Source organism: Scyliorhinus torazame, chromosome 1 (genome assembly GCF_047496885.1).
Source record: "Scyliorhinus torazame isolate Kashiwa2021f chromosome 1, sScyTor2.1, whole genome shotgun sequence".
Classification (NCBI taxonomy): domain Eukaryota; kingdom Metazoa; phylum Chordata; class Chondrichthyes; order Carcharhiniformes; family Scyliorhinidae; genus Scyliorhinus; species Scyliorhinus torazame.
The window spans coordinates 111,446,525-111,463,354 of record NC_092707.1 but is presented as its reverse complement, the minus strand read 5'-3'; the positions used below and the strand labels follow the sequence as shown (position 1 = coordinate 111,463,354).

Here is a 16,830-nt window from a genome sequence, read left to right as displayed (position 1 = left end):
GTACTGTGCTATTAAATCTTTGATAATGGATTCTAGAATTTTTCCCACTACCAATGCCAAGCTGACTGGTCTATAATTCCTTGTTTTCTCTCTTCCTCCCTTTTTAAGTAATGGGGTTGCATTAGTTACCCTCGAATCTGTAGGAACTTTTCCAGAGTCCATAGAATATGACCATCAATGCAGCCACTAATTCTACGGCCACTTCCTTAAGTACTCTGGGATGCAGCTTACCAGGCCCAAGGGATTTATCGGCCTTTACTCCCATCAATTTCCCCAATATAATTTCTCTACTAATACTGATCTCCTTCAGTTTCTCCTTCTCACTAAACCCTGTGTTCCCCAACATTTCTGTTATCTTATTTATGTACCCATCTGAATACAGAATCAAAGTATATATTTAGTTGGTCAGCCATTTGTTTGTTTCCCATTATAAATGCCCCTTTTTCTGACTGTAAGGGACCTACATTTGGCTTCACCAATCTTTTTTCTCTTCACATACCTATAAAAACTTTAACAGTCAGCTTTGATGTTCCCTGCAAGCATGCTATCGCACTCTATTTTCCCCTTCTTAAGCAATCCCTTAGTCCTCCTTTGCTGAATTCTAAACTGCTCTCAACCCTGTTATTTTTCTTGGCCAATTTGTATGCATCTTCCTTTGATCTACTACTATCTCTAATTTCTCTTGTAAGTCATGGTTTGGCCATCTTTTCCGTTTTAGTTTTGCGCTATACAGGAATGAACAATTTGTTGCAATTCACCCATGCGCTCCTTGAGCGTTTGCCATTGCCTATCCACCATCATCCCTTTAAGTAACGTTTCCAATCAATCATAGCAACTCTTACCCCATTGAACCTACCTTCCCCCAATTAGTTATGCTCGCCGTGGATTGTTTTTTGTCCTTTTTCTTAGCTAACCTGAACCTTCTGGGTACAATGATCACTAGGCCATAAATCAATTGTTTGCTACATCTTTCTCTTTCCGATTACATCCAGGGTTTATCAGATCTGCAGGGTCCTCGGAGCAGTTCAATTACCCGGAGGGCGGCTGGATTGCCCATGTTGCTGCTGTGTGTGGTGGCGGGGGAGGAGAGCACGTCACAGCCTCTGCTCCACTATTGCATGAAGACATTATTAGATATTGCGAATCTTCCTTTGTCCAGCGACTGGGATCAAACAATCGATCTCCCTCAGGTCAGTATCAGCGATAACTATATGCAATCCAAAAAAGGAACCAGGGATTTGGAGTTAAGGACAGTGTGCCAAAATAGTTGAAAATGGGTAGCAGAGTCCCACAGAGTTTTGTTCTTGGACCACTTCTGACCACTGTATATCAATGATTTGAATGTAAACAATTTCCAAATTTGCAAATGGTATCAAAATAGGAGGTATGGCTAGTTTATATATCTTCAGACCAAAGGAAACTATAAAGGGACATTGATAAGTTGGTGAATGGGCTAAAACCTATCATAGGGAATTCAATGTCAGTAAGTGTGGGGGAGTAGGCTTGTGCTGTGAGGGTGCACAGAGATCTGGGGACAGTTTACACAACATTAAAACCATTTCAGATTGATAATACTAACAAAGTAAAGCTAATGAAATTCTTGGTTTTATCTCAAAGTGTATTAAATATAAAAGCCAGAAGGTAATTATGAGCCACTATGAAATCTTACTAAGACTTCAGTTAGAGCACTTGTGGGCAGTGCTGGCTTCTACCCATATTTAGGAAGGATATTCAAGGAATAGAGAAAGTACGACATGGATTCACTTGGGTGCTACTTCGCATTAGGAAATACAAATAGGAGAGCTTTAAGTATTGAGTCGTTTTCATTGGAATAGGAACTGGTTAAAACGATGAAGGGATGGGACAAGGGGAGGATAGAACATATGAATGATTAAGTCATTCAACTCCTCAATCCTGTTCCTCCTTTTAATGTGACCATGGTTAATCTGAATCCTAAATCCATCCACCTGCTTGACTCCATGTCACTTGGCCATAAAAATCTAATGCTCTCGGATCTAAAATGGTTCATTGAACCCATAGTATTTACAATTTTTTTTGAGGAGTTCCATATTTCAACACCATCTGTGTGAATGAAGAATATTCTAACTTTCCTCCTAAATGGTCCAGTTAGTTCTCTCTGTCCTAGACTCTATCAGTGAAATAGTTTATTTTATCTACCTTATCAATTCTTTTCAAAATTCTAAAACTTCAATCATTTACCCGTTAACCTTCTTTATTCCAGGATATATACACCTAGGTCTGGATTTACATAGAGTCATAGAGACCCTGGATCATCCAAACTGGCAGGGGCAGGACAGGACCCATATCCAGACAGATCCCACTTTCATTGGTAAGGGAAAGGGGCAGGGTTCAAACATTAGAGAAACATAAACACAGCCGAGCCATTTGAACTCCGTGCTGAGTTCAAACATACCCCAATTTCAGTTTAGCAAGGGTCTTAACCCGCACTGTAGGAGCTATGAATTTTTAGAGGGACGTAAATGCTCCTGAAGGGCGGAGAAGATCTGTCGAACTGTCATAATGTGAAGCTATTTAGATCCCCAGCCCTTTAAAAAGCAATAAAAACAGCCTGCTTGCTTCATTGAGAGGTAAAAGAAATTATGGGCGGGATTTACCGACCAACCCACCATATGTTTTTTGGCGGGTAAGGAGGCCCGCCAACGGAATTTACAAACCCCGCCGTTGTAAATGGGACTTCCCCTCGTCGCTGGGAAACCTGTGCACCAGCGTTGGACCAGAATATCCTGCCGGCTTGAACAGTCGGTAAATCATGCCCTAAGTTCAAGCAGTTACAATAGCTGTTTGTTGACATTACCCCTTATTTCTGATTATGTCATTATTAATTAATGCTTGGCTGCTCTCCACAGCTAATAATTATTCCAATAAGAAGTCTTACAACACCAGGTTCCTCAGGATTCACCTGAGGAAGGAGCTGTGCTCCGAAAGCTAGTGATTCGAAATAATCCTGTTGGACTTTAGCATGATATTGTAAGACTTCTTACTGTGCCCATTCCAGTCCAACACCAGCATCTCCACATAATAATTATCCCAGCAGGGGTCCTAAGACAATTTGATTGACAGTACACGGAGGTTGTTAAAGGATCAATTCATAGAATCATAGAATTTACAGTGCAGAAGGAGGCCATTTGGCCCATCGGGTCTGCACCGGCCCTTGGAAAGAACACCCTACCTTGGAAAGAACACCCTACCTAAGCCCTTACCTCCACCCTATCCCTACACCTCCACCCTATCGCTGTAACCCCACCTGACCTTTTTTGGACACTAAGGGCAATTTAGCATAGCTAATCCACCTAACCTGCACATCTTTGGACTGTGGGAGGAAACCGGAGCACCCGGAGGAAACCCTCGCAAACACGGAGAGAACGTGCAGACTCCGCACAGACAGTGACCCAAGCTGGATATCGAACCTGGGATCCTAGAGCTGTGAAGCAACTGTGCTAACCACTATGCTACCATGCTGCTGTGGGGTTTTGAATTCACACATTTCTTTTGAAGAGAGTAATTACTTGAGGGGATTTTAAAGCTTTGAATGGAAGGTTTTTTTTGTAGACGAACAAACCAAATATGGGCAGAAGTAGGCCATTCAGCTCTTGAGCCTGCTCCACTATTTGATGAGATTATGACTGATATAAATGTGTTTCAGGTTCCATATTCTCATCCACCCCCAATAACCTTTCATTCTCTTGCCGAACGAGAATCTATCTACGTCCGCCTTAAAAGTATTCAATGACACCCCCCCCCCCCCGCCCCCCCCACTTCCACTGCCTTCTGAGGCAGAGAGTTCCAAAGACTCTCAACACTCCGAGAGAAAAAAAATTCTCCTCATCTCTGTCCGAAATGGACAGCCCTAATTTTAAAACCGTGCCGCCTAGTTCTAGACTCACCTACAGCAGGGGCTGTTTAGCACAGGGCTAAATTGCTGGCTTTGAAAGCAGGCCAGCAGCACGGTTCGATTCCCGTAACAGCCTCCCCGAACAGGCGCCGGAATGTGGCGACTAGGGGCTTTTCACAGTAACTTCATTTGAAGCCTACTTGTGACAATAAGCGATTTTCATTTCATTTTTCATTTCATTTCATTTCAAGAGGAAACCGCCTCTCCACATCCACCTTGTCAAGGCCATTCCAAAATCTTATATTCTTTAATCAAGTCATCCCTCACTCTTCTAAACTCCTGACTTTCAAACCCATTTCCTCATAAGACAACTCACTCATTCCAGGTTTCAATCTAGATTCAAGTATTAATATAATGAAGGTTGTGATAGATATTTGAAACTTCATTTTGTGCCAACATGGCCCCTGAGGTCTACCCATGGTGGATACTGGGGGAGTTGGCAAGCCAAGTGTAAGGACAAAGTAATAATAATAATAATCTTTATTATTGTCACAAATAGGCTTACATTAATGCTGCAATGAAGTTATGGTGAAAATCCCCTAGTCGCCACACTCTGGCGCCTGTTCGGGCACACTTGGAGAATTCAGAAAGTCCAAATTACCTAAGTGTGGGAGGGGATGGCATGAGTTTTATTAAGTTGGCCTTGGAGCCTGGAAGAGGCTTTGGGGGTAGGTGGACTCTTGGTAGGCTATGGAATAAAATATTATTGGAGGTAGATAGGAATGTAGAACTTGAAACATAAACAGATCAACCATGATCTCATCGAATGGTGGAGCAGGGTTGAGGGGCTGAATGGCCTACTTCTGGGCCTATTTTGTACATTCATATTTTAAAAACTCCCATTTAAAACTTTGAAATCCCCTCAAGTACTTAATTTCCTTTAAAAACAAACATGTATATTCAACACCACATGGGAGTGATCAACATCCATGGACCCCCTCGGTTACTTTGAACTTCCACTGATCTTTGCTTCTGACCATTTAAAAAAAATACTTGGATCTATTTTTGATTCCAAGTGGATGACCGCACACTTGGCTGTGTTGAAATCCATTTGTCACAGTTCCACCCATTCACTTCAACTGTCCAATACATGTTTGTTTTTAAAGGAAATTAAGTACTTGAGGGGATTTCAAAGTTTTAAATGGGAGTTTTTGTGATTATATTTCTCCTTTCAACACCACTTATTTTTCCATCAATCTTTGCATTATTGGCAAACCTGGAGATTTCTAGCTCTCTATTGTGTTATCTAATCATTATTAAATATAATGAATGGTTGCAATGCCAACACAATCCTTATGGACACTGTGATTCACTTCCATCTAATTTCAGTGCATACACATTGTTAATTCACTCTGGTTTCTGCAATCTAACCAATCTCCTAACCAGGTCAATAATTTGCCTTCTGTTCCATGATCTTCAATTTTGCCTAACAGCCTCTTATTGCAGACTGATTCAGTAGTTGAGGGTCTAGAACATGAGACAATAGTATTTGTATCTTGCCTTTCATGACCAGAGGATGTCCCAAAATGATTTACAACAGTGAAGGACTTTAGAAATGTTGTCACTATTATAATGTCGGAAATGCAGCAGCCAGTTTGTGTATACCAAGCTCCCACTTGAAACATAAACAGATAAACCATGATCTCAGTGAATGGTGGAGCAGGGTTGAGGGGCTGAATGGCCTACTTCTGGGCCTATTTTGTATATTCGTATTTTTTTTTAAAAAAGCATTTAATACTTTAAAATCCCCTCAAGTACCCCTTTGGTTATTATTGCAGTAATAACCAAATAATCTGATTTGTGATGTTGATTGAGATTTTAAAAAATACTGGCCAAGACATCTGGTTTAACTCCCCTGCTCTTGGATAATGTAAATATGACTCAATTAGAACAGTAGTGAAAACCTGTCAGAATGAGAAGGCTAAGGGTTGAGTGAGGAATTATAATCATTCGAGATTCAGTCAGGGAAGGAAAAAGGGGATGAAGTGATCATAGAACCATAGAATGGTTACATGGAGGTGTTTCTTACAGTCATAGATTTTACTGCATGGAAAGAGACCCTTCAGCACACCACGTTCACGCCGACTATCACCATCAGTGCTGGGTCTCTCAAGAACTGCTCAGCTAGTCCCACTCTCCTGCCTTTTACCCATAACCCTGCAAATGTTTGGTCTTAAGATAATTATGCAGTTTTCTTTTGAAAGCTCAAATGAAATGCCCCTCAACCACACTCAGGCAATGCATTCCAGAGCCTAACCTCTCGCTATGGAAAAAGGTTTCCTCTCTTGCTGCCTGTCACCTTAAATCGTTAAATCAATGATCCTTCCAGTAACGGGAACAGTTTCTCTTTATCTACTCTTAACTGAAATTCCTCATTCCGGGAACCATTCTCATTAATATTTTCTGCACCTTCTCTAATACTTTCACATCTTTCCTGAAGTGTGGTGCCCATAATTGGACAGAATATTTCTGTTAAAACTGAGCCTGTGTTTATCATCACTTGCTTGCTCTTGTGCTCTATTCCATGATTTATAAAGCCAAGGATCTTGTATGGCAAACTAACCACTCTCTCAACCTTCCTCCACATTCAAGGATTTGTGTACATATACCCCCAGGTCTCTCTGCTTCTACACCCCCTTTAGAATTGTAGCCTTTGTTTTATATTGCCTCTCCCTGCTCTTCCGATAGAAAATGATTATTGCCTCGCTCTACCCTGATGGCCCTGCAGGTTTTATTTTCCTCAACTATCTATCCAATTTTCTTTTAAAATCATTGATTGTCTCCCCCCCGCCTCACCACCCTCATGGGCATCGAATTCCAGGCCATTATTACCTGCTGCATAAATAGTTTGTCTTCAAAATCTCCCCGGCATCTCTGACCCCAAAACCTTGAGCCTATGTCTCATAGTCCTTATACCATCTGATAGTGGGAACAGCTTTTCTTTGTCTATTTTATCTAAACCTGTCATAAATTTGTACACATCTATCAGATCACTCTTAACCTCTTTTCCCCCCCCCCCCCCAAGGAGAACAGCCACTAAACCTCTTCCCTGGAACTATTTTGGTAAAACTCCTCTCAAGAATTACATCCTTCTTAAAGTGCAGAGACTAGAACTGGATGCAATACTCTATTTGCAGCTTAACCAGAACTTTATAAAGGTTCAACCTAATTTCCCTGTTTTTGGGCAGCACGGTGGTGCAATGGTTAGCACTGCTGCTTCACAGGGCTGAGGACCCGGGTTCGATCCCGGCCCTGGGCCACTGTCTGTGTGGAGTTTGCACATTCTCCCCGTGTTTGCGTGGATCTCACCCCCACAACCCAGAAATGTGCAGGTAGATGGATTGGCCATGCTAAATTGCCCCTTAATTGGAAAAGAAAAGAATTGGGTACTCTAAATTTAAAAAATAAATAATTTCCCTGCTTTTATACTTTTATGAAGCCCAAGATCCCAGATTCTTAGCTAACAACTCACTCAATTTATGCTGTCATCGTCAAAGATCTATGTGCATGAACCACTAGGTACCTCTGTGCCTGCTCACACTTCAGAACTATGGCATTAAGTCTATATTGCCTCTCCCTATAGCTTCTGCCAAAATGAAAGACCCAGATTTCTCTGTATTAAATTCCATCTGTTACTTGTCTGCCTATCAGGCAGGAGATACAGAAGTCTGAGAACACGCACGAACAGACTCAAAAACAGCTTCTTCCCTGCTGTTACCAGACTCCTAAATGACCCTCTTATGGAGTGACCTCATTAACACTACACCCTGTATGCTTCATCCAATGCTGGTGTTTATGTAGTTACATTGTATACCTTGTGTTGCCCTATTATGTATTTTATTTTCTTCCCTTTTCTTCCCATGTACTTAATGACCTGTTGAGCTGCTCGCAGAAAAATACTTTTCACTGTACCTCGGTACACGTGACAATGAACAAATCCAATCTATTTTGCTAACGATACTCAGAGCCATGTTAGAATCATAGGGGCAGCACGGTAGCACAGTGGTTAGCACTGTGGCTTCACAGCGCCATGGTCCCAGGTTCGATTCCCCGCTGAGTCACTGTCTGTGCAGAGTCTGCACGTTCTCCCTGTGTCTGCGTGGGTTTCCTTCGGGTGCTCCGGTTTCCTCCCACAGTCCAAAGACGTGCAGGTTAGGTGGATTGGACATGCTAAATTGCCTTAGTGTCCAAAAAAGGTGAGGAGGGGTTATTGGGTTACGGGGTATGGTGAAAGTGAGAGCTTAAAGTGGGTCGGTGAAGACCCGATGGGCCTTCTGCACCATATGTTCTATGTTCTAATCCCTACAGTGCAGAAGGAGGCCATTCAGCTTATCGAGTCTGCACTGACCCTCTGAAAGAGTACACCACCCAAGCCCACTTCCCCGCCCTATTCCTATAACCCTTTAATTAACCTACACATCCCTGGACACTAAGGGACAATTTAGAATGGCCAATCCACCTAACCTTTACATCTTTGGACTGTGGGACGAAACCGGAGCACCCGGAGGAAATACACGGGGAGAAAATGCAAACTCCACATAGACAGTCACCCAAGGCCGGAATTGAACTTGGGTCCCTGGCACTGTGACATGTGCCGTCCACGTGACATTGAAACTTACAGAATTATGGTCACTATCCGCAAAATGCTCACCCACTGACACTTCGACCACTTGCCCGGCTTCATTTCCTAGAATTACGTCTAGCACTGCACCATCCCTAGTAGAACTATCTATGTACTGGCACAAAAAGCTATCCTGGATGCACTTTAAAAAGTTTAACTCCGTCTAATCCTTTCACACACAGGCAATTCTTGCTAATAATGGCAAGGTTTAAATCATAGAATCCCTACACTGCGAAAGACCATCCGGCCCATTGAGTCTGCACTGACCCTTTGAACGATCACATTACCTAGGACTAATCCCCTGTCATATTCCTGCAACCCCACCCTAAGGGGTAATTTAGCATGGCCAAACCACCTAACCTGCACATCTTTGGACTGTGGGAGGAAACCTACTGCAATTGATTGGTATCATCCTCACTAGTTTTCCTCACCTCCACGTTTGGTATCATCAGCACATTGTGAAATTTGACTCTGCATTCCAATATCTAAGTCACGATGTTTAAAAGCAGTGGTCCCTGACCCTCCGGAACATCACTGTCTACCATCCTGTAGTCTGAGAAATAACCATTTGCTGTTTTCTGTTCTTCAACCATTTGTTTTCAACCTAAATGGCCCTCCTACCTCATAAGCTCAATTTTGTTAACCAGCCCTTTGTAGTATTTTTCCAAATGGTTTCTTAAATTGCATTTAGACAGCATTCACTGAATTCACTTCAACAACTTTCTCCATTATTTAATCAAAAAATTGAGATCAAGCACGATCTGTCTTTTATAAATCCATGATGATTCTCCTTAATTAATTCAACCATAGAATCATTGAATGATTTCAGTTCAGCAAATGTCTATTTGACTGGAATTTGTGCTAGCCCTCTGAAAGAGCCATTCATCGAGTGCTACTCCCCTGCCTTTCCCTCTAGTCTTGCACATTCTTCCTTTTCAGATAATCCTATTGCATCTTGAATGGCTCGTTTAAACCTGCCTTCACTACACTCTCAGGGATTCTAGATCCCAACCACTCTGTGCTTGAAAATGTTTTGCCTCATGTCCCCATTGCTTTTGACAATTACTGTACATTAAATCTGTGCCCTCTTGTGATCCCTGCACCAATAGGCACAGTTTCTCACTGCCTCGTCTGTACAGACCCCTCATGATTTTGAATACCTCTGTCAAACCTTGAATATTTATATTAACCGTTTCTTATACTCTTTCTTTGGTTCTTTTTTCCTTTCCCTTCTGAACTGATTAGTGCCACGTGTTCACGTGACGCTTGAACAATGAAAGAGACTGCTTTGACTAATTTATGTGCCGTAACTTGTATGTTTTTCCACATACAGTAAGTTACAGGTGAATCTGATGGAATAGTTTGGATGGTTTACGTACAGAATAGCAAATACTTCCAACTAAGGTAAACAGTGAAATCTAGTCTAGGAGTTCAGTGTTTCTGTATAGAATAACAGATTTCAGGGGTAGACTTGCACATTTGAATCTAATCTAGGGATTCTAATCGTTTACATGTAGAATGACAGATATCCAAGAGTAATAGACATGCTGGAAGCTAATCAAAGGCCCATAATTCACTTCCCGATATCCCTTTTGCCTGATTAATTTGTGCAATGGCCTGATTCCTGCTGTTTATCTGCTGATCATGTTTTTCAGGTTTGTTCAATCCACACATTGCAAACTCTAACTCGGAGCTCGGTTCTAGGATCAGCTGCATTAACATACACCAGCAATATGGCTACCCTGTGCCTGCAAGGGCTTAGCTCTGGCTGCTGGGCCATGCGAAATGCAGCCATTCAACTTTTCAGTAAGTGTTGTGCTGTTACTTTCTGTTGGGAGTCTTTTCTTTGGGTAAAACATCCTTCTTCCTCCCATCACTCTCTGTCCTTCTTCCACTCTATGTCCTTCATCCACACTGGATTTGTACCTCCTTCCTTACAGGTACTTTGACCTCTCGTATATTGACTCAGAAGCCTAGCCGAGGTGGCCCAACAAAGAGCGGGGTGACATCTTGGGCATTCTTCATGCACTATCCAGATCTGAAGAGTCTACTTCTTAAAGAGCTGCAGTGTGCGACAAGCCAAGACTCTGTCCCTGAGGGAGGACAGCTTCACCTCTGTCCCTCGCTCCACCCTATTCTCACTCTGCTGGCGAAACTCCAACCAAGTGCAGATGACACAAATGGGTAAGGCAGTGTTGCATTCCTAACCATTCATCAATCATTTCTTTATAAGTTCCCAATCGGCAGTGAAATAATTGCCGATTCTCTGAGATATTTCCTGATCGGCAGTGAGATATTTCCTGATCCTCAGTGAGATATTTCCTGATCATCGGTGAGCTATTTCCTGATCCTCAGTGAGATATTTCCTGATCCTCAGTGAGATATTTCCTGATCCTCTGAGATATTTCCTGATCCTCAGTGAGATATTTCCTGATCGGCAGTGAGATATTTCCTGATCCTCAGTGAGATATTTCCTGATCCTCAGTGAGATATTTCCTGATCCTCAGTGTGACATTTCCTGATCTTCAGTGTGATATTTTCTGACCCTCAGTGAGATAGTTCCAGATCCTAAGTGAGATATTTCCCGATCCTCAGTGTGATATTTCCTGATCCTCAGTGTGATCTTTCCTGATAATTCCTGATCCTCAGTGTGATATTTCCTGATTCTCAGTGTGATATTTCCTGATCCTCAGTGTGATATTTCCTGATTCTCAGTGTGATATTTCCTGATCCTCTGTGATCTTTCCTGATAATTCCTGATCTTCAGTGTGATATTTCCTGATCCTCAGTGTGATATTTCCTGATTCTCAGTGTGATATTTCCTGATCCTCAGTGTAATATTTCCTGATCCTCAGTAAGATATTTCCTGATCCTCAGTGGATATTTCATGATAATCAGTGAGATATTTCCTGATCGGCAGTGAGATATTTCCTGATCCTCAGTGAGATATTTCCTGATCCTCAGTGTGATATTTCCTGATCCTCAGTAAGATATTTCCTGATCCTCAGTGGATATTTCATGATAATCAGTGAGATATTTCCTGATCCTCAGTGAGATATTTCCTGATCCTCAGTGTGATATTTCCTGATCCTCAGTGTGATATTTCCTGATCCTCAGTGAGATATTTCCTGATCTTCAGTGTGATATTTCCTGATCCTCAGTGTGATATTTCCTGATTGTCAGTGAGATATTTCCTAATCAGCAGTGAGATCTTTCCTGATCCTCTGTGAGATCTCTCCAGATCTTTCTCTGTTTTTTCTACCAAAATTAATCACTTCACATTTGTCTGCATTAAATTTCATCTGCCACTTGTCTCCAATTCCACTAAACTCTGTACCTTTTAGAAGTTCTACACTCTCCTCCTCACAGTCCCAAAACTTCCAAGTTTTGTATCATCGCAAATTTTGGAATTGTGCTCTATACACCAAGGTCCAGGTGATTAATATAAATCAGGACGATCAGGTGTCCCAAAACTAACTCCTGGGGAAGTCCACTATAAAACTTCCTCCAATCCGAAAAACATCCATTAACCACTATTCTATTTCCAGCCAAATTCGTGTCCATGTTGCCACTGTCCCCTTTATTGCACAAACAATAACTTTGCTCACAAGTCTGTTGTGCAGCACTTTACTAAGTGCCTTTCAAATGTTCACCCGATCAATAGTATTGCTCTCATCAACCCCCTCTGTTGCCTCATCAGAAAACTTCAGCAAGTTAGTTAAAAACAAATCTGTGCCGGCTTTCCTTAATTAAACTACTTTTGCCCGAGTGAACATTAATTTTGTCCTGAATTATCGTTTCTAGAATTTTCCCCACTACCAAGGTTACATTGATTGGGCTGTAGGTGCCTGGATTATCTTCACACCATTTCTTTCAAAAGCGGTGAGTTTTTGTAATTCTCCAGTTCCCTGGCACCATCCCGGGTCAAAGGAAGAATGAAAATGAAGGCCAGTGTCTCTGCACTTCCCATTCTCAATTCCTTCAGTACCCTTGAATGCATCTCATTCGGTCTGGCACCTTATGGTATTTAAATACAGATAGCCGATCTAGTACCATCTCCTTTTCAATCCTTCAAGTGACTGAATTACCTTTTTCACTATGAGCTGGGCAGCATAATCTTTGGTAAAGACAGATGCAAGTTATTCATTTAATACCTCAGCGAAGCCTCCTGCGTAAATCCCCATTCAAATCAAGTAAGTTCACTATTTTGTGTGTTCTCCTCAGTGATTGCTCCAGATTTCTCCAACCTTTGTCCCAACTGGCAGCCAATCCAATTCACAGTGTGCGTGTGATGTCTGCAAAGGCTCTTGTTGCGTTGGTCCCACTCTTGGAGTACGGCAAGGTCCTGGCAGCATTAATTGGAGATTTACCGCTTTGTGGCAACACTACATTCCACAATACCCTCCATGGACAACTGCTGCAGGCAGAAGCACTCATGGGAGCTGGACTGGAGACAGACTGGTGAGTCAATCGATTTATGCGAACAATCCACCTCAACGCCAAGTCCATAATCGCACCGCTCAGAAAATAGTTCAAGGAACCATTCCAGCTTGCCTGACACTCAGAACTCTAATGGTTGCTCAATGTTTTATACAATAAATATTTAAAATGTTGACACGAATTTTATTGCTTTTTGCAAGTTAGTAGGCAAAGAAAGAAAACAGTTACAACAAATAAAAAAATGGATTTAGAAATATAAATAATCTCTACTCAGAAATGTAGGTTGTGTATCCCTGCAGTATTTAGAAGTTGTGGATGGTGAGGCTGTTTAAAGTGAACACATCTCCAGGCAGTATCTCTGCTTCCTCTTTTCTCTGACAAAGGCATCCAGCTGGAGTATGAGTTGGAGACCCTCAGACACAGGGCAGGGGACAAGCCTCTGGATTTCAGTCATATGATAGTAATCTTTATTAGTGTCACAAGTAGGTTTACATTAACACTGCAATGAAGTTACTGTGAAAATCCCGAGTCACCACACTACAGTGCCTGTTCAGGTATATTGAGGGAGAATTCAGAATGTCCAATTCACCTACTAAGCACATCTTTCGGGACTTGTGGGAGGAAACTGGAGCACCCGGAGGAAACCCACACAGACACTGGGAGAATGTGCAGACTCCACATAGACAGTGACCCAAGCTGGGAATCAAACCCAGGTCCAGAGAGGTGCACGTTCAGAGTGGGGTTGGTGTGAACACTAGTGTGCAGAGTAAGGCAAACCCAGGTAAAACGGAGAATAAGGATCCATAGAAACTGATCCTACCCAACAATTACAATGTTCCTATTTCCTGTGAGGATAAAGTCTGCTAGAAGAACAACCAGACACAAGCCATGGAACCTTGGAGTAGGAGGCTGTATGGGTTTAGGAGAAGGGACGTGTAGGATATTCAATAATTAAAGTAAAAGTAAGTAAAGCCACTATAGTCCCAGATGACCATAGGCTGCTTTCCCCTTTGACAGGGAGAGCTGACAGGTGATAATTTTAACCTGAGGATTGCCGCACCTCAGGCGAGGGTTCAGAAGGTGGGGCCTTCATGAATAACCTCAGCCGGGAAGGGAAATAATTTCACTAATTAGGGTGACATTGTAAGCAGGATTGTGAATCCCACATGCTATACCTCCTGTCTGGTGCCAAGGTCGTAGAGTCACATTGGTGCAGACGGAGACCATTTGGCCCATTGGGCTTATGCCGGTCACTGTTAGAGCAATCCAGTCGTCCCATTCCCTGTGGTGCTGGAAGTTTATTTCCATCAGATGCCCATCCAGTTTCCTTTTGAAATGTCCTGCTCAAAATTTTACATCTGTCACTACTTGTTCTTGTACCTTCAGGTAATAGGAACAACTTTTCTATAGTCAACCCTAACTGTCATAATCTGGTCCGTTTAATCCATGAATTTTAGCTTTGCTGGCAAGCCTTTTATGTGTCCATTTATCAGATTTGTTTTAGAAGTTTATATTCACTACATCAACCTTGGTCAACATACTCTGTACTTCATCAAAAAACTCAGATTAGTTAAACACGATTTTCCTTTCAAAGAAATCCAGACTGACTTTCCTTAATTAATCCATATTTATCCGAGTGACTGTTAATTTTGTCCCAGATTATTAATTTTTAGGAGCTTTTTCTCAACTGAGATTAAACTGTAGTTGTTAAATTCACCCGCATACCTGTTTTTGAACAAAGCTGTAACATTTGCATTCTCAAATCGTGTCTAAGGAGGATTGGGAGATTATGGTTAGCCCCTCTGCGATTTCCATTGTTACTTTCCTCAGTATTCTTGGAGGCATCCCTTCCTCACTTTAAAGACAGGTGGCCTTTCTAATTCCTCTTTATCAATTTTTAGCCCATGCAATATACCAACTCCCCCCTCTTTCACTGTGGCATTGGCAGAGCCTTCTTGCTTGGTAAAGACAGTTGCAAAGTTCTCACGTGGTCTCTCAACCATGCAATCTGCCTCCATCCATAAATACCCCTTTTAGCCCCTTATCGGACCAACCCCACTATTTACTACCTTTTTATTATTTATATGTGAGATCAATTCTGAACTTAACACAGTGGATCAGTGGTTAGCACTGCTGCCTCACAGCACCCAGGACCCGGTTTCAATTCTGGCCTTGAGAGTTTGTCCTTTCTCCCTGTGCCTGCGTGGGTTTCCTCCCGGTGCTCTGGTTTCTTCCCACAGTCCAAAGATGCACAAGTTAGGTGGACTAGCCGTGCTAAATTGCTCCACAGTGTCCAAGGATGTGCAGGTGTTGTTACGGGCTTATGGGGATGGGACAGAGTGGACATGGGTAGGGTGCTCTTTAAGAGGGTCGGTGCAGACTTGATGGGTTGCATGGCCTCCTTCTGCACTGTAGGGATTCTAAAATCCATGATAAAGGCCGACCATTGTTCCTGGGAACCCAATTTACCCACACTTTGATGCACCAGATTTCCCAGACCTTTCTCCAGATTGCTCCAGGTCCTGCAGAGCCTCCACTCTGGGCATGTCTTCTGGAACAATACTGATAACATGGGATTCCTGATATTAAAAGGCAGGTAATCCCAGCTTCCTACTGCAATGGACAGGTGTCTTCATGCCCAGTTGTTGAGCCTGGCACTATGATGTATTTGTATAAATGGATTCCCCAGCTCCATTTGGGAGGAACTTAATGAAACATCGTTGAATTGAGATTAGCATTAGGGAGCTGGGAACACTCCTCGATACCAGATATCTTCTGAGTGGCCACACATTGCGAAGGAAAGGAACATTATTTGGAAATAATCCTTTGGCCCATAGACTGCATTTAAAGCATCTCTCCATTGTTGCTGGATTTAAAACTAAATATTACAATGCTTTGTGTGTACAGGGAGTATTCAGAAACAGTAACAATCTACTGACACAGTTGTAAGGATACCTATTGCTTTTTCAGCTTCTCTCCTCAGGAACTCCAGGATGTGCTGATGAGTCTGGAAGCAAAGCTCTGGCTGGTGAGCCCTGCTCAGCGCTGTCCACTGATACGAGCTGCCTACCTGAAGATAGTTTTGTTGGTGGTGAATTTGTGCAGTGAGGATTTCTTGTACAGTCTCCAGCTGCTGCTTCTCTCTGAACTAAAGTCTCCTCCATCCAGCCTGATGGTACATAAATTATTTGTTCATAGCTGTACCCAAAATGAGACCGTCTCTTAACAAAAGTGTAAGAATGTGGCATGATGTGAAGATCCCATTAAAAGCGTCTCTGATCCCCTCGCTCTCCCAGTATCCCCTCCTCCCACTACAATACTGTTCTGGTGCTGCTGGAACTCGAGTCATTCCGTGATGTCTATTTATTTTGATACTAAGATGGGTTCTGACATATGTGACAAGTGACCTGTAATGATTTTGTGTCTAGATTGGCTCCGGGATCTTTCGGAGAGCTGTTAGTCACTTCCTGTGTACCCAGGCAGTGAGAACCAGAAGCAGTCACCAGCTGGAGCAGATTGGCACATTGCTGTTGTGTGAAGACGTTGAGGTCCGTGTGGCTATCCTCACCTGGATTACACAGGACCATGGCTGCAAGGAGGAGAGGGTTGGCCGCTGGATGCTGCAACTTCTATTGGTACCACTGCCATTCAATTTATTAATTTATGGGTAGCAGTAACAAACAGGCCGTGTGGCTGATGCTTAATTGTAAATAAATGGTATTAAAGCAAAACAACTTCGATTTAATATGGGAGCCTTATAATTCACTGAAATACTGACGGTGCTAACTCTCACTGGGATATAGAACATAGAACGGTGGCGGAGAGGATGCTAGAT

The 16,830-nt window shown here is 42.5% G+C and overlaps 1 protein-coding gene across 1 annotated transcript in view; it reads left to right on the top strand.

Moving 5' to 3' along the window:
• Nucleotides 1–16,830, top strand: part of LOC140410951 (tRNA (32-2'-O)-methyltransferase regulator THADA) — a 496,539-nt gene that overhangs the window by 204,752 nt on the left and 274,957 nt on the right. The window contains exons 21-26 of the mRNA XM_072499809.1: nt 993–1,190; nt 10,211–10,361; nt 10,496–10,739; nt 12,780–13,016; nt 15,966–16,170; nt 16,424–16,630. Of these exons, the coding sequence (XP_072355910.1) occupies nt 993–1,190; nt 10,211–10,361; nt 10,496–10,739; nt 12,780–13,016; nt 15,966–16,170; nt 16,424–16,630 (1,242 nt within the window). The remainder of the gene's footprint in view (nt 1–992; nt 1,191–10,210; nt 10,362–10,495; nt 10,740–12,779; nt 13,017–15,965; nt 16,171–16,423; nt 16,631–16,830) is intronic.